The 21,598-nt window shown below is 40.3% G+C and overlaps 2 protein-coding genes across 2 annotated transcripts in view; one reads left to right on the forward strand and one right to left on the reverse strand.

Annotated features, from left to right (window-relative positions):
* Positions 1-563: 563 nt before the first annotated feature.
* Positions 564-6,622, forward strand: nol7 (nucleolar protein 7). The gene is made up of 8 exons (XM_085255560.1): positions 564-787; positions 1,424-1,484; positions 2,368-2,423; positions 2,516-2,541; positions 2,672-2,762; positions 3,526-3,647; positions 4,018-4,095; positions 5,236-6,622. The coding sequence occupies exons 1-8, from the start codon at positions 603-605 to the stop codon at positions 5,307-5,309; spliced, it is 693 nt and encodes a 230-aa protein (XP_085111686.1). The 5' UTR covers positions 564-602; the 3' UTR covers positions 5,310-6,622.
* A 38-nt stretch (positions 6,623-6,660) lies between these two features.
* Positions 6,661-21,598, reverse strand: part of ranbp9 (RAN binding protein 9) — a 32,049-nt gene continuing 17,111 nt past the window's right edge. The window contains exons 6-14 of the mRNA XM_085255421.1: positions 20,153-20,337; positions 16,875-16,987; positions 16,279-16,387; positions 15,585-15,739; positions 14,040-14,193; positions 12,354-12,475; positions 12,032-12,183; positions 11,093-11,204; positions 6,661-10,447 (exon numbers count right to left, since the gene is read on the reverse strand). Coding sequence (XP_085111547.1) covers positions 10,317-10,447; positions 11,093-11,204; positions 12,032-12,183; positions 12,354-12,475; positions 14,040-14,193; positions 15,585-15,739; positions 16,279-16,387; positions 16,875-16,987; positions 20,153-20,337 — 1,233 coding nt within the window. The 3' untranslated portion in view covers positions 6,661-10,316. The remainder of the gene's footprint in view (positions 10,448-11,092; positions 11,205-12,031; positions 12,184-12,353; positions 12,476-14,039; positions 14,194-15,584; positions 15,740-16,278; positions 16,388-16,874; positions 16,988-20,152; positions 20,338-21,598) is intronic.

Raw genomic sequence — 21,598 nt, forward strand, 5'->3', positions numbered from 1 at the left:
ACACTTGTTTCCGCCACTGAAACAAAAAAATAAAATAAAATAAAATTCAGATTTAAATAGAAATTTCGACTTATTATCTGAAAATTTTAGTGACTGAAACTTCTGAATAAGTTGATTTCAAGATTCTTAAGTCGAAAATTTAAGTTAAAAAGTCACAATTTTGAGAGACTGGCCTTAAATTTAAAATAAATGAATAAAAATCTGTTGGAAAATACTACCTACAACAAACTTTACAGTTACAAACACCTAAATTGTTAAACGTTAACTGTAATATAGATGATATTCTATCTCAAAAGTTTGACTTACTCAGAAGTAACTAACTAGACATTTCGAGATATTGAAATGTTGGCATCATTGTATGGATGGTGAAATATATTCTGCAAAAACAACAAACAACTTATTAAATAAATATTAAATTAATACAAATATAAAATGGGAAAACTTTCTAGAATTAGATAATCCTATCATTCGCTCATTTAGATCTATCTAAAACGGTTTGTTTGTTGGGCTGCAGTCATTGGTTGGTCGATCAGTCGGGTTCATTCTTTTTGCGTCACGTTGTGTGCGGCGTGGCCTGATGACGTCTCACAACGCTGGACAACATGGCGAAGAAACAACGTGGGAAAGCCAGCTCGTCGTCAAAGACGGCGGGCATCGAAAAGCCCGCAGAGAGTTTCACCTTGTCGCTGGAGTCTAGCGACGATGAAGCTCCAGAGGAGGTGACCTTTGAAGACTCCAAAGCTGCGGCTCTGCGGAGCATGAAACAGGCGCTGGATACCGCTAGAAGGTAGCTAACCGCTAGCTAACCTGTGCTGGGACGGTTGGGCCAAACTCCATTCAAAAAACTTTGCATTCAGATGTCTCTATTCCAGTGAACACTACAGATACATTACGTAATTTTTACGTAGGCGTATATCAAATCGGCAGCACGAAATTTAACAAAATTCATGTTCACAACGTGTGTATTTTTTTAGCTGTTGTGTACTCTGACGCACAGCTCTGTGTCATCAAATTGGTCTGGATCTTTGAATTGTTTGACGAAGTTTAGTTGGGCTAATGTCTAAAAGAGAAACTTTTCAAGCGTCAAAAAATAAACCCGATATGGACTGCACACTCAGAGGCCTTTTTATTAGCCACATTTGTAACAGTTCTGTCATAAACTTCACGTCTAGTCAGATTTAAGGGTGACCTCAGCAGGGCCACAAACGGATCAGTAAATTATCCTGAGGCGTTTGCCGGTTTTTGCAGTATTTTCATACATGAGGGACCAGAATATTAGCAGTCCCCCTGAGAATGGCTTACGCTTGATCGCCACCAGCAAAAATTCCCCATAAGTGTTATTACATTATCAGCAGAAGCTGTACAGTTGTGTGTTTGTGTCATTGTTATCCATAAACCTGATGAAATGCTCCTCTGTTTGCAGGGAAAAGCAGCTGCTAAAAGAGAAGAGGAGGAAGAGACAGGAGCTCTTCCAAGAACAGAAGGTCAGTGTGTGTCATTTTAAATGGTTTCAAATACTTTCAGAGGCCTGGACCCTGTCTAACCCTGAGTTTTAAGTTTTACAAATGCATTTACCTTCTTACCAGGGTGCATAACCATGGTAACTTCTCATGAAGTCATAACCTGCTCCTGAGAAAACATATGGACAAGTTCAAAACTACTGCCTGCTGAACAATGGATCGCCTAGAAAATGGTGTCACCAATCCTCAGAGCTCACTGCATTGACACTAATATGAGCTAAAGTATTTTTTTAAAGTCTAAAGATGAAATTTACATCACCCTAACACAAGCGGACTAACAGATTCAGAAAGTGCAGAACCTGTTTAACTCCCATTACAGTCTGACTATTGATTTTAGTTTAAGTGAAGCCAGATCAGGAGAGCCTGAGTATGCTGAAGTTGCTTCATAGTTCAGGATCCAGGCTCAACCCAATCACACATCAGTGCTTTCTTTTATTTTACTTCTATCTGAAAAGAGTTCAGAGGGTGTTCATTTCAGAAGGAGACACCGCTGTGCTGTTTGAGGTGTATTAAAGCAACATTAAGGAAATGATGGGGAGGAGAGTTTTATTTATTTTTCTTCATTATTGTTTTTAATCCCTCTGCCTGTGAGTCTTCTTCACTGCAGGGTGGTTAACTTTGCTTAGCTTTACAGTAAAGAGGCAGGAAGTAGCACGCCTGGTTTGATTGATTCTGGAGGAGGATGTCAGTGTTTTGTTCTAGTCCCATTCTTGACATTTTTCACTTTAGCTCAAAATGCAAAGTGACAAAAAACAGTTCTCTCTTTTTGCCTTTCAGTGTGACCTAATGCCGTAGAAAAACTAAAAGATGTGTGAACCTGCAGTTTCACAGACTGTTTTCTCCACAGAAAAGAAAACTCTTATCGGCTGACGTGTTGGAGGAAATCGACTCAGCTTCCTCAAAGTAAGTTTACCTGTCTAATTCTTGGATTTAACACATCGTCTCCATCAACTCACTCAGTGCTCACAACATTTGTTTGTTTTTCTTTTCTCCAGGAAGCAGAAACAGTCTGAAGATGAAGGTAAAGAAGCTTTCTTAATACATCTTTAACCATTTAGCTGATGCTGTGGAAGGACTGGGCACTGATTTGTAGAGCAGCAGATTGAACTTCAGATCTGTGACTTCAGCTAAATCAACCTGTCCTCACCCAGGTGAACAGGAGGAAAAGCCAGAAAAAGAGGGGGGAGATGGAAAGAAGAAGAAGAAAAAGAAAAGGAGTGGGAAATTGGCAAATGCCCGGAAGTATGTCAATGTTTTTAAACCATTTTATTTCAGAGTTTAAGAGAGACGCTTTACTTGGGTGGACTTGCCAGATTCTTTATTATTTAGTGTGGTCAGCAAATACCTTGTTGTTGTTACACATTACCAGGCACCAATAGAAACAAGAGAAAATGATGTATTTGAAGACAGGAAGTGTCTCAAACTAATATTTTTCAGTCTAATTTAATGAAGACTTTGCTCCAGCCTGTCCTCATGAGTTTCTCCTCCAGCGATGGTTCATGATGGTGGAGCTGGAGTTCATTAGCAGGAGAGACCCACTGATTGTTTTGGGAACATCTCTGCAGATAAAATATTGGTAGACAAACTTTGATTCACTGATGAAAGCCAGTTTGCAGCTCCTCACCCACCACGATTAGACAAAATCTGTTGTTACCAAGCACTTCACTGACTGCTGGACCCACTGATCAGAATCCACTCAGTGACATTTCAGAGAGGAAGTGAAGATGCTGAAAACCTCTCAATAAAATAATGATACAGAAATGTGATACTTTCATTGTTCTCACCTCATTGGGCACTTTAAATTTAGGATATTAGTTGGACTCTGTGTGCAGAGACTTGTTTTAATTCTCAGCCTTTTGGATCCAATGAAAGTGCATGCTGGTGCTACTGAAGAAGTCTCAAACTGATCCTGATATATGTGAGACGATCATTATTCACTAAAGTGAAGCTGATCAAACACGCATTCTTCTTTCCGTCCTTTTATTGTACTCGTGTTGTTTGTCAGTCTGAAGGGGAAGTACACAGTGACGACGGTGAAGGAGCGAACGCTGGCGTCCTTCCAACAGCAGGTGGCCGAGGAGTTCATCCGGTCCAGACTGTACGGACCAGGAACCTGCAGGACCACAAGTAAGCTGGTGGCGCCGCCATACTTAATTTTTTGTCAGGTTTTCTACTCCATGATACAGGGAGATGCATTTCTGCAGAGATTTTATCACCTTGTTTGTTGTTCTTTGGTCTTAATACTGAGTGAACACAGCTTCTGTGTTGCTGATGTAAAATGAAGCAAACACCTGCAAGCTACACTCTGTGGCAGTAGTCTGTAAAGACGAGGATCTGTCTCAATTTGAGCTTTGCTACAATGACGTCCCGTCTCACTGAGAGGCGCTCGCTCTCCCGGGCGTCCTGCTGCAGAGACCGCGACGACATTCACAGCTTTCAGACTTTCAGACCGGCGTTCTGCTCAGTGTTTTTAATCTTAATGTCCTTCTGCTTTCAGATAATGAGATGCTGTCCCTCCAGAACAAGAAGGGGTGGAATAAAAGTGCGGCAGTGCAGTTTGTCAAGAAAGACTGGGGTACGTTCAGAACAAGCCTGAGATTGATGACCAGAGGAAGTTTACTTCAGCTTTTACAGTCCAGTTGGTGCAATGTGTCGTCCAAAGATAAGAAGCTTAAAAAAGAAAAAAAAGAAGACTTTATTTTTTCTTAACTGATTACTTTCTGCACAGTTTGTTATAAAAGAGATGGTGGGGCCTGAATACAAATCCCAGAAAAGTCTGAAGCTCTAAAGATGGTGGAAATATGAGCCAGTGATGTTGATGCTGGACATGTACAGGTGAGGTTTACGGTGGCCTCAGCTGTGTGGTGGAGGCGGGCAGGTTTACTTATCGTAGTAAAGGTGGATGGTTTTTTTGCTTTCTACTATGAAACTGCGTGTAGATAGAAGTATAATTTCTAGAGAATAAATGACCAGGGAATTAGGTGTTGCAGAGATGGCCGCAAAGTGGTAATACTTTAATTTAGATCTTTGGTCACCCCAATTACAGCCAAGTACACAGTGATTTCAGCTTTATCTGTAAAATGGGGTCAAAGGCATGAAAAATTTGAGGTCAGTTACAGATGGGTTCATCGAGAAGTTACGGTAAAACCTGTTTGTTATAGAAGTCTGTGTGAGACGAGTAAAGATATGGTCGAGTCTCTGCAGGCTTTGCACACCTGGATTGTGCACACCTGCACATTGTTTAACTGTCATTGGTTTGATCTCTTTAAATCTTTTACAGAATTTTGCGGTTATTGCCACACAGGTCAGATTTATGCCATGATATTTATTAATGTTGTTGTCACCACTCACCAGGTTTTCTGCCCCTGAGGCTTTTCAGGAGAGATTTTACCGCCATGTTTTTTGTTCTTTGGTCTTAATACTTTGTGTTATTGATTTAAAATAAACACCTGCAAGCTACACTCTGTGGCAGTAGTCTGTAAAGACGATGATCTGTCTCAATTTGAGCTTTGCTACAATGATGTCCCGTCTCACTGAGAGGCGCTCGCTCTCCCGGGCGTCCTGTTGCAGAGACCGCGACGACACTACCAATTTTCAGTCTTCAGACTGGCATATTTACTCTCGATGTCCTTTCTAAAGGGTGTTTGAGTTGGAAAGCTGTGGGGACATAAGTCACATTTTTAAAAAAAAACAACTTATTGGTCTGATCTTTCAGCCTCTAAGGAGAAAGCCAAAGCAGAGAAGCTGAAGAAGAGGTGGCTCCACAAACAGCAGCTTCCCTCCTGTTGATGGGACGTAAGCAAGCAGCCTGTGAGCACACTTCTCCCCACGGCTGTTTATAAGGACTCAAAACAGTCAGCATCACTGAGGAGGGGGTGGCAGCACTGTTGAAGCTTCAGGATGGGACAGTATACAGACTCTGAACTTGTCACAGAGACTCAAAAGACTGAGATCCTACCAAACTAAAGTCCTTCAACAGGTTCTTCATCACGGCTTTACCAAGAAGCAAAGCTTTTATTACTGCGTCTCCAAGTTTGTAAGGCTTTAATGTGAAGTTCTTGTGTTTCGTGTTTTTCTGCAGTCGCTTGTGTTAAAGGTGTTTTCATACCTGAAAGGCCAAAAATCAGATGTTTGCTCTTTTTTTTTTTCTGTAAAAATTCTGTATGAATAAATGCTGATTGTTTTCTATTTCATATTTTTGAGATAAAAACCCTGATGCTTTCATCAGGTGTTCGTTTGCATTCAAAAACAAAAATGCAAAAGATGACGTGGTTGAGTATCAGCACAGCATCTTTGGTAATTAAACTTACTTCAGACATAAGAGAAAAATAGCACTCAAATAATCCTGAGTTGAAATATGAAATGACAATATTTAGAAGACAAAAATAAAAGTTGAACTATAGGGCCAATCTATGGACATTTTACTGTGAATATACATATTTATGGGTAGTTTATCATGAAATATGTACATACACAGCTTTTGTTATATTTTTTACTATTTTCAGTCCAAAGCACTGAATCCTTCTCAGATACAAAGGCTTGAAAAGTTGGGATCTGTCATTAAAGCTCTCGTAGTATCACATCCTGTCAGAGCACTTTGCTCTCAGACTGCAGGCTGACTTGTGGTTTTTAAAGGCAGAATGAGATGAAGTATCTTGTTCCTGTAGAACCAGCTCCCAGTTTGGGAGAGCAAAGCCCTATTTTAAGATTAGCCTTCAAAGTGTCAGGTAACCCTGCACCTTCCATGCTGCTGGGGGACTTTTCATGATGCACTGAGCAGTCTCCACTCACCTGTATTCACTCCCCATGAGTTTATATGCCTTTATTTTCTCTCCCTCTTAAATATTTTTTTTTTCCTCTATGCCTTCAATTTCTCCCTCACCTCCCCTACCAGTGGGCTGGTAGATAGCTGGCCCTCCCCAAGTCTGATCAAAGGTGGTTCTTCCTTCCCACAGTCGTCAGTTCTACTAATATGGTATAGGCTGGTCATTGGGCTTCATTCACTGAATTTTGTTTCAGTTATTGTAAAAGTGCAAGAAACCCCAGAGTTAAAGAAGAATCTTTGAACACGTCATTTTGAATTAAACTGAACTCGATTTAAACTTCTGCTTCAGGTGTCATGCAGCATCCACACACGTGCTATCATCATTTGTCATTTTTAATATAAATCTTTTCACCCTCACACAAATTGCACATTTTTTTTCTCCAAATGGACACACAGTCAGCAGTGGACAACTTACTGGTTGACATCTTCCTTATACACCGTGAACTGGCTAAAAGAAGGAGAAACAAAAAGAATAAAATAAGAGACATCTAACTTGATCTTACCACCACTTTACTATGGCATGCATAGGTTTCAGACCTTACTCAGAAAGAGACAACAGACACTTTGTCTAAGAAGTTTTCTAAACGATGCCGTGACTGCTTGCGATCCAAAGAAACAAACAAAAAAAAAAAAAAGAAAACAAAGAAAAACAAACCAAAGTACAGAAAGCTTGGTTCCACCGTGAGGAAAAATACCAACTCTGGATTCCTGGGTGGATGTGAGGGCCAGGGGCTAGAGGAAAAGATGGATGTTGTGTCAAGCGAAAGCCTCGGCCTTCCTGTTTCTCTGCGAGTGGCGAGCATGAACACAGGCCTAAAAAACACAGCTGCGATACATTTTGGTTTAACGTGGAAGCCACAGTGCAGGTGACAATTCTGGATTTTTTTCTTCTTAAAGTCTTTTTTCTTTTTACATCTTTACAGACTAAGAGGCCAAAAACAAACAAACAAAAAAACCCTATTCTGTTAATAAAACAAACCCGCAAGGTCACGAAAGCTCTCCTCTGAGGGGTGATGGGTAAAAATGAACACCTGTATGCATTTTCAGGAAGTTCAGAAATAAAAACTGGATAGATTTACTCCCTGGTAGCATTTTGCTGAGTACAAAAAAAAAAAAAGCTCTGGGGGCAATTTGGTGGTAATCATTAGGAAAAATAAAAGAATTTAGATTTCTGCTATCCAAGTTAAAAGTATTTACTGTTTCTATGGTTTAAGCTGAACTAACAGCCTCTCCATTAATACAAAGAGAGGGGTGAGGTTTTGGCACCCACTGATGACGGTACTGGTTTGATTAAAGACAGTTGGAGCCAAGTTAACACAGGATGAGGACTGGAGATGGTCATGAATAAGGTCATCTTCAGGTAAAGATACAGATTAATGCATATATATAAATATATATAAGTTCTGAGGCTCTGCCATAGAAAACAAAAACCATCACCGATTTAAATGTAGCTGATCCAAGGTCATTATGTTGTGCACCTGTGGATCATTTGCAGGGTTACCTGAAACACAGATCAGTTGGAAGTCCTGTTCTGACATTTCTGATACATGTAAGAAGTTGCAGGGCATCAAATCTGACTAATTTACTCTACGACCAGCTGCTGAATGATGGCACACATGCCACACAATTTCACTTCAATTATACAAATGTTCTGCCTCAGGCATTACAGTCTCACTCCGAGGGATCAATTTACATTGTTCATCCATTCAGTGTGATCACGAACACGCTGGTGACGTGCACGGCTTTGTGCGTGGACCCTGTGGACTCCTGCACTGAAAACTGCCGTTTGTTCTCACGAGCTGTAACCTGAGAGACTTGGCTCTCATTATCAGTGGTCTTCAGCATAAAAGTGGGGTCAGAATGATGGAACCGGACGTTTGGGATCTGGGATCAACAATGCAGAGCACAACAGAGTGATGTAACAGAAGCGGCAACACTGAACGCAGTCGAAAGGTGCACGGGAAGAAGTCCCTGAAGTAGAGGTCAGCCACATTTAAATCGAAGGATTTTCTTCTTCTTTTTTTTTTTTTTTTTTTTTTTTTTTAAGGGCGGGGTCTTGACTTTATGACGTACTCAAGGAAAAAGAACAAAAACACAGTTTTTGTTCTGTTTTTTTGTCTTGTTCTTTTAGGAGACAGGAAATTTAAGTTTGACTTTAAATGGCTTAAATGGCTGAGCTACCTCAGAGGCCGATTTCACACCAGCTCAGTTTTTCTCATCTGATTTAAATGACCAAAAGTCGAGTCAGCATTCAATAGAGGCACAGGGGCCAATCAGCTGCTTCTAAACCAAGAATGATGAACAAGAGGGTATTTTGGCTCCTGAGTTTGTTGGGGGTTAAAGATTAGCATAGAGAGATACAAAAATAAATATTAACAATGTTTGGGACAAATCTTTTGTGTGGCTGAGGGTTTACCAAGGAGGGAGGGAGGGTAACAGATAAAATGCAGTCAGAGGTCAAAGCAGGGCTCCTACACAGCGCAGTCATCATAGAAAATCCAGCAGAAGTGTCTGAAGACGCTCTCAGCTCGGCTGTAGTGACTTCATGGACAACATGTAAAATCTGCAGCCAAGTTCTTAGAACTAAAAACCTGTTTTTTTCCAGAATTTTCCAGGCCTGGAATTTGTGTCAACTTTCACCTGTGTAGGAACCCTGGATTCAACCAAAGAGGAAAATATTACAAACTGGGAACAACCAGAACACTTCAGGGGTCACTGGTGTCAGTACAAAGCATTAAAGGACTGTTTTGTTTTTTTCTGTGATTTCTATAACTAAATATGTCGCTCTATTGATATAATTTTATTTTGTTAAATTCATATTTAAACGTTAACATGTACACACGCTCGTCACTGGTAATCGGTAGAATCGGGACCTTTATTATAATAAGTTGGAGGAACTTGCTCTCGCTGGCGCTCAACAAATATACTGTGAATGCAAGTAACAATAATTAATATATTGATAATTAGAATAATAATAAGAATAATCATCGTCATCTGCACCATGCCTTGTAAACCTGGAAAAACTAAACAAAACAAGAGCCAGGTAACCCCCCCCCCCCCCCCCCCACGTCTGCCCACTTCGCCGAAGAAAAACAAAAACTAAACAAAAGATTAAAAATAGGGAACGCTGAGTCGAGACTGTAGATTCTCTCTCGCTTCTCTGAAGTCCCGAGTCCACGTACGTCACACATATCTTCGCCGATGTCCTGAAGTCAGTGGAAGGTAGCAGGAGGGAGGCGGTGCAGAGAGGGTGAAGATTTACGGAGGGGGGGGTAGGCCATAAGGTTCGCATTGGCCGGAGTTTGAGCAAGCCTCGGTGAGGTGGACTTTTCAATCCCAGCATCAGCATCAGCTTGCCTCCGTGTTTATTTGTGTGTGTTTTCTGTGTGTGTTTGCCTGGTAAGCCCCAGGTTTACAGGGACCACGTTAATGGTGGGTCAACCATGGCGGCCACTCGTCTGTTTTCTTATTGTTGCCCCCCCGCCACCCCTCCCCTCCCCATTTATGTTTGACCAGAGATATTTTTTAGCAGTCTGTCCACCCCCGGTTTGATTCCTCCCCCAGGAATGCGGGGACTGTGGCGCGTCCACATGAGTTCAGCCCCCCCCCGATTATTTTTTAAAGTCAGCTACTGTCAGTTAGATGGAGGCAGACGCATGGGGAGCCAACCGAAGGTGGAGGTGTAATTTCATATTTATGATGGAAAAGGAGGTGGTGTCACTCTAAGGATCTGCCCAGAAATGTCTTCTGACCCTCAGCGGCGTTCAGCAAAAGCAGAACCAGAAGCGAGTGAGATGGTTGACGTTCTATGACGGCGTGCAGAGGAATGCCTCCTCGGCTAATAGGACTACACTGACTGAGGAGTTGGAAAGAAGGATTTCTGGACAGGCCCTTGGAGAGTGTGTGTGTGTGTGTGTGTGTGTGTGTGTGTGTGTGTGTGTGTGTGTGTGTGTGTCTGCGTGCGCACGGGGCTAGTGTAGGTAATCGTCCACAGAGGCGAAGGCGCAGGAGCCGCTGCCAGTTCGTGCCATCATGGCGAGGCATTGGGCGGCCTGACCCACGGCCTGGGCCAGGGGAGGCTGCTTGGGCAGGTTGTGAGTCTCTGGAAAGAAAAAGGAAAAAAAGAAAATTGTGACTGCAGGTAATATCAGGAATTGGTAGGTGCAGTGCTTGTTGGACAGTCACACAGCATCTGGAAGTCATTTTAATTGAACAGCTTTATTTTCAGATTATTGAACTGAAAAACTTCAGAATCTGCAGGAAAATTGTGTTTAACAATGTCTGTAAAGAATTTCTGAGCTTAAAAACATCACATTACATGATAATCAGAATCAACATATCAACATGCAAAGGACAATTTGATATATGGTTAAAAAAAAAAAAAATCACTGGTGTTTTGGAAGCAAGTCACATTTTCCAGCTCACTCAGAATGAGAATACCTGCTCAGTTCTGCCTTCGGCTGGATAGCAGGTGCACTGACACCTTTATCTTTAAGGTTAGTTCACCTGGATTTAAACACATGTCCTGGTAATATGCAGTCCCTAAGATATGCTGCCTGTCTGTCTTAAGATTTCTGCAGCAAACCACATGCAAAAGTTTTTTAGCATTTATCACAATCTGAGTTTTTTTGCTTCTTTTTGAGATTTGGGTTACCCACAGTCCCCATCAATCTCTTTTATCCTCCTACATCCAAAATGCTAACTGAAAACTGTAGACTGGATCATGCACTGCTCATGGCTGACCCACCTAATATTGCACTGTTGAGAGTGGAGCAGACCGGCTCTCTCTGAATGGCGTCCAGCTGGTATCCGACTGGGCTGTTCCACGGGTCCGAGTAGGCCAGCAGGCTGAATGCGTCCTGCAGCAGAAGACGGGAGAGCAGAAAGTGATCACACCACAGCCCATCACTTCATTTCACCTGCTTTGTTACAACATGCTGTAGCTGAACATTCTTTGTGTTAGCATTTCAGCTCAAACAGAATTTTCCCACAGTTTGACCTGTTCCTTTAAGACAACTGAACTGACTGTACATTTCAAAACAAATATATTACATCATGACTGACTGCAGAGGTCACAAAATCTGTTTTTGAGCTATACTTTCTTCCCTTAAAAAAATGAAATAAAATAATGTTAATACTGAACATTTGAGGTCATTAGTATAGACATCCTTTTGGAGAGATTGAAAATGAGCCCCGTTATCTCGGATTTTAAATGACAAAACCTCAATCCCATCTATGACATTTGCTTTTTAATCCTTCCACTGAGGCAGTTTTCTGGCAACTATTGTTGCTGTCACAATTTGTTTAACTGGAACGAGATGTCACTGAAAAACAGACTGAATGCTCATATGCTAGGATCATCAATGTAGGTACCTGCCAAAGTCGAACACCTTCACCATCAATTTGCTCTAAATGAGACCAGAATTTTAGAACATGAGCACCCCTTTACACTGCCTTTGATTTGAACCTGGCTCATTTTGGCATTTTACTGGGAGCTAGTACAAACAGATAACATCTGAAGCTTTTATAAATATACAGTACAAAGGCAGGCATATTTTTATGTGAAGAAAATGGCTTAAATGATTGAAGTCAACTGTAAATGCCTGAAATACAAACACAAAAGGTGAACAGACCCCACAAAAACAAACAATATAAACCAAGTAAATAACAGAGATTCCTGTGTTACCTTGAGCATCTTTTTGTTAGCAGAGTTCTTGCCGCACTCACGGCGGAGGTGTTCACTCATGCTCTGGAGCTCCCTGCCAAAATGGATCATTCTCTCGATGGCTGCCTGGCTTCCGCCGCACAGCTGCCTCTTAGACTGTGCCGACTCCACCTCTGTAGAGTCAATTCAAAATGAAAAGAAAAGTGTTTTTAAGGCTGCGTGACACGCACAATGTGTGCATGACATCTTGAAGAAGAAAAAGGCTGCTAGAAAGAAGCTGCTAGATAACGCAACATCCAAAGTCTCAGATCAAGTTTCTTATGTCTCCACACGCTCTGCTCACCCATGTCTGCGTCACAGTCGTCAGGCTCCGTGGTGTGTTTGGAGGTGCCGTTGAGAAAACCATTGGAAGACGATTCTGTCACTCCGTTGGTGAAGTGATCGACCTCCATATCCACATCGTTACTGAGAGAAGACACAAGAAACTGTCAGCAGCTTCTACAGGTGGATACTGTTTGGATTTGTAGAAGCTACTTTTGGCTGGAATCCAACCAGCAACCTTTTGCTTGCCAAGTGAATGCATTAACACACCACTGGAGGCACTAATATTATACTGCTCTGATTTAAAATCACTGCCAGCACAGCTTCTATTTAAAATTGATTATTTATCGATATTTTTATGGCTTCCTGAGTGATTTCTGTCTACGCAAGTTTTCAGCATTAATGCAACCATTACAGGACGGACACGATTTCCATCTTTAGTTCTAACAAGGCTCATAAACATCAGAACAACACAATTAATACTAACAGCTCTACATTAAACATCTATAGGATTCACCATAGCTCATTTTTACTTTTTTAAAGTAACTCCTATCCCTAGGGACCAACATCCTCATCACATAAAACGTCTCAGACCTAGACCTATCTAAGTTGTTGGGTTTATTCCCAAGTTCAAAAACTGTGGAAGTGAATTTCGTGCCGCCATTAGTCTACACTGCCCTGTCCTCTGCATTAGATTAGTTCGACAAGGAGGTAACAAACAACTCCTGTCTGTTGAGTGGAGCGTAGAATATTAAAAATAACCAATAACCATAACCAAAAATGACAAATAGTAACCAGCATCAATAAAAATAACTGTCTGAAGTGTAAAGGCACATGTTTCTGATAGATTGTTGAATCTGGTAAATTATCCAATCACATCACAGAAAGTTCAAGGGAAGAAATTTCTCCTCAATGAAAGCTGGAAACCAAATTACTAAGACAATTACTTACCAAATTACTTATTCATTATATTCATTTTAATGTCTAGTTTGAACCATCTATGAACATTATGTGGGCAGATAATGTTTAACAACAATGGTTAAATAAATGCTGAATAAATATTTTAGTACATCTAAATATTTTGAAGCCCTTGTAAAATTTGATTTTTATAGTTCTTGTCTTAAAGATTTTGTGAGCAAGCAGGCGGAGGAGTGAATGTGAAAACTGTAGTTTGTTTAGTTTCACATGCAGTTTAGTTTCATATTACTAGGCGTCAGGCTAGCCTTAGTAAAAGGTTGTGGTTTGGATGCCATGACACGTGGCTCACAGGACCAACAGACGCTTTACGTATACCTCTGAGACGCCGGCAGCTTTGACCTAACAGCAGTACTTGAACCCCTGAGAACGAGGACAGACTCACTAATGACAATAACATTTGGAAATTAACAAATACATAATTATATTGCATACTGATGTAATGTGTCCCACTACATGGTTTAATAATGAATTCATAATTGTTCAACTGTGAATAAGAAAATGGATAAATGATTGTTATAAAGTGATGCTGGCTTATTTTGATTAAAAGTCTAAATTTACTGTTAACTAGTTTAGATGAAAATAATTTGGGGGGGATGGAGGAAAAGTTAAGGTCACATGATGAAATTTACATCTTTTAAAGTCAAATTGTAAAGATATGCTAGTTAAAAAAACTCAAAACCAAATAAACGCCTCCAGCTTTTACTGCTGTGTGAGTGCTTTGTTTCCATACCTGGTTATCGGCTGTTGGCTGCGACTCCCATTGAGGCTGATGTCGGATGCTGGGAGAGTGGAGCCAGAGCCCGGGGGGCAGGGCTTATGACTGTGAGGGGAGGAGCTGTGGCTCTTATTAGACGTCACACCATTACAGCAGTTGCTGTCAAACCCTGCAAATAAGTTTGACATATTTGAAATGATTTCAAATGTTCTTAAAGTGACAGACAAAACTCCAATTACTAAACACAATAGAAGTAACGCATCCATTCTGATGTGCTCGCTCGCAGCTGATTTCCAACCACTACCCATAGTTTGGTTTTTACATGCATAACAAATGACAGTAATTCACTTTTATGAAAATACATTACATATACAAAACTACAATAACTGTATTTAAAACATACAGAAGAATGACAAAACAAAGCAACAAATAAGATGTTTTGTTGAATAATAACGAAACAAACAATGACTGAAAAATCCTAATGCTCTGATCTGAAAATTTAGATCTACTCTGTGTGTGTGTGTGTGTGTGTGTGTGCATACATTTAATTCATTCATCACTCCTTCCTTATCTATGGATAAGTTGCGCTAAACTGTTTATAGCATTTATAGAATTGACACTCACATTAAACTACAGTTTTTTTTAATTGTGAAACATCTTCTCCACAATAGCAAAAGTTTACATGATCTTGTATCACTCTCTCTAACAAGTCACAATATAAAGTGACAGGACAAAGCTGTAAAAAACAAAAACAGAAAGCCAATAGTCTAATTTTATATAGTATTTCCCCCCTTATCTTGTCATTAAAGAGCTCCACAGCACTAACTAACTTAATAGTCATTTGTTCAGTTTTTTATTGTGTGCTTTGCACAAATGCTGCCGGCAAATGTGAGCAGAATGTGTTGAGTTGGAGTCAATAAATTATAAATATTTAACATTTATTACTGCAACTAAAAAAAGAAGAAAAAGGGAGAGAGGGAGAAAAAGGCTTCACTGGCAGTTTATTGGCTTCACCATTACAAAGAAGAGAAATGCATTCACAGCCTGTTACCCATCCCATTTTATTTCATTGAAAAATCAATGAGGTATTTATGCTGCTTCAGATGCTTAAAGGGCATAAGAAACAATCACACCACGGCAATGTGTAGTTAACGCTCCTGAAGAGACAAGTCAGTTGCCACACATGCTAATGAGATACAGCTGAAAGTGATCAGCTGGTCTCCAGGTACGGCAGAGCAACTCACAACTGGTTCAGGAGATCCACTCTTTTCTATTAAATAGTAATATAAACACTGTTTTGTATTTTTGTTGCACCTTGCTTTTAGAGGAACATCTGTGTCATTCAAGATGAAAAAAATGTGGTGGGCTTTAGTTTGTGCTGCAGACACAGATTCAAACATGGGTGTAGAGATGGTGTCTGTAAGCTGATGTATATTTGTGCTCAGGTCAGGGAAAGAAAGAAATATTTTTTTCCCCTTTTATTTGCCTCTGGCCTCTTTTCCCCCCAAAGATAAGTGAAGTTTTCACACTGTGGATGATGTGAATAATGTTGGACTGTACCTGTGAGGTAGGGCTGGGAGCTGCTGGCTTTGTGGCTGGGGCTGCTGAAGGGCCGGGGTGACCCGGGGTAACTGTCCTGAGACTTTGGGCTGCGACCTCCCAGACATCTCACCTCGCTGTCTGTCCCGTTCACCATCTCTATGAACTGTCTCACCCTGGGGAAAGATGGAAAGAGGTGAGGAAAGATTAAAAGGGGGGAAAACAGAAGGGTTAGGAAGGATGGTATGAAAATAAAGAGGTGGAATAAGGTGAAAAAGCACACAGAGCAACAACAGATGGAAATAGAGGAAATAAAGAAAGGGATGTAAAGACAGGAGGACAAATTTTAAAAAAGTACTTAACTTGGTATTTAAGTATAGAGCTACATATGTGAAAGAGAGTAGTCGTTCAGCTTAGAGAATTAAAAAAAGGGCAGAATGTTTGATTCCATCCAAGTTGGGCAGTGAGCGAAGCCATTTTCAAAGCAATGCAGGAAATCTTATCGTATCTTAAGGGATATCTTATCCCCTTTCCTTTAAATATAATTATTGAATAACTCACTGTCTATAGTGAGGCTGTGTGAGGGTGCGTGACAGATAAAAGGGTTTAGATTATGGCTTTGTTAACTTTTCCAATAATGTTATCCATCTAAATAAAACAAATAAAACAAGTGTAACATGTAAAACATACATTTTATATACAACCATGTTCTTACTTGAGCATGAAGAGAAGGTCTGGGTTCCTCTCCAAGAGGTTGGGGTACAGCTGCTGGGTGGTCTCAATGGCTTCACCCATTCTACCCGACAACACCAGCTTCTGGATCTCTACAAACCAACAGTGAAATCACACATGAAGGTTTTGAATGCTACCGTTAACAACCTCCACCTCCAGTAAGAAGGGAGGGTCATCCCAACATCTTTTTTATGATGGGCTCCATTAGCTTTACTCTGCCTGTAGTTGCACTCAGATACATTGTTGCATCTTTGAAAAAAACAAAACAAAAAAGAAAAGCCCTATAACGACCCAATGTTACTGTGTCACTTCTCCCTTATGGTTTCTGATGATCAGGCTCCTGTTCAAGTACAGTTTGTATGGGGAAAATGTATATATCATATACACTGATGTTTAAATTCAAGAACTGTATACTGTAGAGTATTAGAAATCAACATATGCTGGCTGACTGCGTCTCGCAGAGAGAAACCATACCAACCACTTTGTTTCCTTTATGATTTTTAAATCTACAAAAACAGCACAGTGTCAACTTTAAAAATGGGGAGTAAGAAATAGATATAGAAATATAGGAGCACTCACTCTGCCGGTTTTTGATGGAGGCCAGCTCCTCATGCACGGCCTGATCGGTGGATTTGGCGAAGGCTTCAGCTGTGGCGCAATAGCTGTGGTGCACCAGGTAAGAAGCCACCATCCTGATGAGACAACAAAAACCAAAATACACTGATCAGACAAAGCAGAAGCAGATTTTCTACAATAGCACTGCTTTTATTGTTTTTATTGCTTTCATTATTTGTTAATGTTGCCTCAGCAGAAGTAACATTAATTGAACTTTTCTGTCAGGACAGAAAAAAAAAACTGGTTCGACTGAGTTGATTTTGAACAGGGATGTACCACAACAAGTGAGATAAAGCAGGTTTTATTTTTGGCCTGATTACACCCAAATTTCTACAGCACCACTACACACAAATTTCTCTTGAACTGCTTGTATTTCAGAACTTGGACCACAGCAATAGCATAACAGAGTCTGCTGACAGTCTCAAGCTGAAACAGCTACTATATACAAAACTAAAGTTGAGTTTGTTTTGTCGTTTTCACTGTCAAGACACAACTTCAACTCTACGCTGGTCTCATTTGTGTAGCTTTCTCTGATCCGTTCTTTCTATTATGTCACAATTTTGCTCACCAAGTTAATAACTCAGCCTAGGAAATAAAATGATCCTTTTGTGGTATAGTCACAATCAGTCACAATCCCTCACTGCGCAGGAAAACTGTGGGCTGTGGGCACACCATTGTGGTAAGGGTGAGGGGAGGGTGTCAAGTTAAAACAGGAAGTCTGTCTGTACACCGTGCCTCGCAAATGAAAGTCAGTTCATATTTCTTTTCTTTTCACTTCCGAGTGTGTTCAGCTGTTGGCCTTTCCGCTTTCTTCATCTGATCACTCTTTACTTCTCTAATGTCCACAAACCTGAAAGACTAACTTGAAATTACAAACACTTAAGTCTTATTAGCCAGAATGACCCTTTAAAGGTAACCCGCGGGGGACATCCTTATGTGCTCATCTGAGGCACAGAAGCCACGCTCAGCTACTGCTCAAATTCTGTTTATCCAGGGCAGACAATAGAAAGTTTCCAGGTGCTACCGCAAGGACCAGGATAATATACATAAGGATTATTTTGAAATGTGAATAATGCAAAGCTACTCTGGCAGAGTTCAAGAATAAAAATATGCAGATGAATATGAGCATGGTATGTTTTTTGAGTGTGTCTGACTTTTCATTAATCAAATTAGAGGCACGGCTAAACCCAAACACCCCATTACTATGTCGATGACGAGTTCCCTCAGTGCAGCAGAGCTAAACCAAACTTCATGCTTCAGGCTGTTATATGACGAGATAATGCCACTCTCACCGGCTGATCATCATGCTACCATTGTTCCACAGAGACAATACACTGCACTGGTGTAAGATCAGAAACTTCTTGGTTCTATTCCTGCCTGTGAGGTGACATCTGGATAAAGGCAATAAGTCCCTTTATTCACTCCCACCCCCAACTCCAATCCCCATCAAATGGAGTTTAAATCCATTCAGGACAAGTAATCATAGCAACAGAGAGCTAATCCTGCCAGGCCACAGCTTGAAGGGAAACCAAGCCCTGCATCTTTCCCTTCTGAATCACAGCTCCAGCTCTTCGATGAGGAACAATCCATCTGGGCCTTGATGCTCTTCATGTTAGTAGTAGTCCTGTCACCTACAGCATCCTTCTAAGACTTTTTCATTTAGCCAATACAAGATGAACACTGTTCAGTCTACAATAACTGATCAAAAGCTCTGGATCCAACATGAATGTAAATTTCTGGTCAGCTGTCTCCTGTTCATGTAAGCATGAATTAGTAAATGATTGTACTGCTAAAACAGTCAGATAACAAGCCTGAGTGTGTGTCTGTGTGACATGAACACCGTGTGAGACCTACTGCAGTCACCATAACTCTGTCAGTAGATAAGCAGTTAACTGCGACTATACAACTTGTAAAACACACACTTTCACACCCATTTGAACCAAGAGGAACTTTATACTTAGAACAAGTAATTCATGCACCCACACCAACATCGCTAGCTGAACAGGAAAACAGAAGTAAGAGTTGTTTTATGTTACAACATTTATTTATTTATTAACTTTATCTGTGAAACAACAGTGTGTAACAGTGTGTGTTTAAGTGCATAAAAATAGCCAGTACTTAGACCCTGCAAAGGCGTTAACTTAGGAGAAGCAGGCAGCTGGTTTTATGCAGAAGAATACCTTGAGGTCACAAAGTCAAGTACTCCCTTTTCCTCCATCTGGTCAATATGCCGCTGGTACTACTGAAACAACCAGCACTTTCAACCATTTATGGTCTAGTTAAAATCCAATCAGCTGTGAAATGTGGAGTAATGATGGTAATAACTCTCCGTGTGGTTTTCCATGTCTGCTACAACTAGCTCTGCCACATTACATCAAGCAGTTAAGCAGAAGTGAGAGTTAAAGTGCCAAATATGATGTCAAATCTGTACATAAATGTACTTAACCATGAAAGTCCTTTAATCCACACATTCATAAGCATGTATGGATTTTAATAAGCAAACCAGTAAGATTGTGCTAAACAAAATGGTCTTTATTTCAGTGGGCTATAAAATCATCACTTGTATCAGATATTAAATTTGTTGATTAAGACTTGCTATTCTGTATCCTGATAAAATTGTTAAATTTGCAGATAAAATTTGAGATTTGACAATCGTGTACAACAAAGAAACTGAACATTATAACACTGTTCCTCATGAGCCTTAAATAGGTCAGGTTAGTCCCCTTTTGCTCTCATGTGTGGAAGATGTCAGGAACATTCAACATGGCTCACTCACACGTTAGGAGCCACGTGGTGGTAACATCACATGGATAAAGCTTTGGTATAGGAAACATATCCACAGATTAACTTTTCACTTCTCCTACTTGTACTTAAACTTCTGAAATCATAATAGGGACATCTATTTGGAGACCATCTGGCTGAAAAAATACAAAATACAAAATAAAAAAATAAAATAAAAAACAGCTTTTTAAAAATGGACATATCAAAATCTTTCATTTCCTGCAAAGTTCGTTTTCCACAATTTTCGCAGCTATTTTTTTTTTCCTGAGGGAAGCAGACTGAAGTCAATTTCTAGGTTATTCTTAACCTAAGAAGTCATCCTCGTGGCACCTTATCACTGGGCAGACATCATAAGTGAACAAAGCATGGCAAGTCTAATATTCCACAGTTAAAAAAAAAATAAAATAAATGTACTTAGCTTAAACTACATGCAAATAATTTGAGCCTTCTAACTCTCTTACTTCTGGATCATGGACTGCCACTCGCCCTCGCGCTCTCCGATGGGGAAGCGGTCAATCTGGGCCTGAATTTTTGTCCTCCATTCTCTCATGTAGTCTTCAATGTCAAACACGAATGGGTGCTGCCCGAAGTTTGCATCCACCACCTCCCCTGGAGTCTGAAGGCCCACGGTCGGGTACAAGTTAGGCTGCAGCAGGGAGCGATAAAGAGAGGTAAGAGTGATAGAGGAAACGGAGTCTGGAATGCAATCTGGACAATTAATCAAAACAGGAAGAAACAATGAAGGGTAAAAACAGGAAAACGGAAAATCTCAGGAAATAAGCTTTTGTCTGCAATTACGCCTTAAAATGTGATTTTAGTAGCTGACAAAGCTCATACGTGGTAGGATGCTGACAGTGCATCTTCTGAACAGAGAGCTCAGCCTGTTTTCACAGCGTCGTTTAAAAAAAAAAAGGGGGGGGGGGGGGGCCTTATCGCACTCACTGACCATAATATGACTATCAGCTGATTGCTGAACTGACTTCATCAGAATTGATGACACTTCCAAATACTTGACTTTTGATTAATTTTGCTTTATAGACAGAACTAAAAAAATGTTCTGTCAGTCAACAACCCAGCAAAGGTCTTTTTGATTATTGTGCATTTCACTTCATTTTATGATTTTTTTTTTTTAATTTTAGTTTGTCCTCCAATACATTACTAGTACTTCATAGTCCTGTTTATCGACTCTGTCCCACGTACTGCACTCAGCCTAGAGCAAATTAATTTCAACTGAAGACATAAATAATAAAGGAATACTGGTGGGTACTCTTTGTCTTACAATTTGAAGCATATTGAACTGTGAAGGGGAACAATTAATATGATTTAATTATAATATAACTGGGTTCGGTCATTGAAAGGTTGCTGTGTTTATTTTCTGCCGATCATCTTTGACTGCTGTTCAATACTCATTTGATGCTATGGAGCATATCTTATGGCAACATCTACCAATATACTACCCAAACTAAACAGCAGTTCTCATTTTATTTTTCAGCTTATTCCTGTTGTTACCTGTAACTTCATTAAAAACCTCATTTGTTTTTCAGACCAAGGAAACAGCAATCCCATGTGCTAACAGTGCAGCTCCCTAATACACAGTTTTGGAAAACTACTGATGTTAAACAAGGAGGACTCTACACTCCAACACGACATAATCCAAATTGTTGTATGATTTCTGATTATGATTTAATGAGCAACAGCACTATACATGAGTACTGGTGAATAAAAAGTAGAAAGTACGGGAGCACTGAAAGCAATGAAGCTCAATTACTACAGCCAAAGCCTTTCCAGAAACAAGTCTCACTCAGCTGGCATTTTAAAATGTCTCTGGGCACTTATTTTGAAGCAGCACCAGAGTTAAATTTCACTTATCACACAGCCATAAAAACTGCAAGTACAGAATCTGTGAT

This window comes from Mchenga conophoros, linkage group LG18, assembly GCF_057382185.1.
Source record: "Mchenga conophoros isolate Kocher_MC1m ecotype Shallow Benthic linkage group LG18, M_conophoros_male_GT1.1, whole genome shotgun sequence".
NCBI lineage: Eukaryota > Metazoa > Chordata > Actinopteri > Cichliformes > Cichlidae > Mchenga > Mchenga conophoros.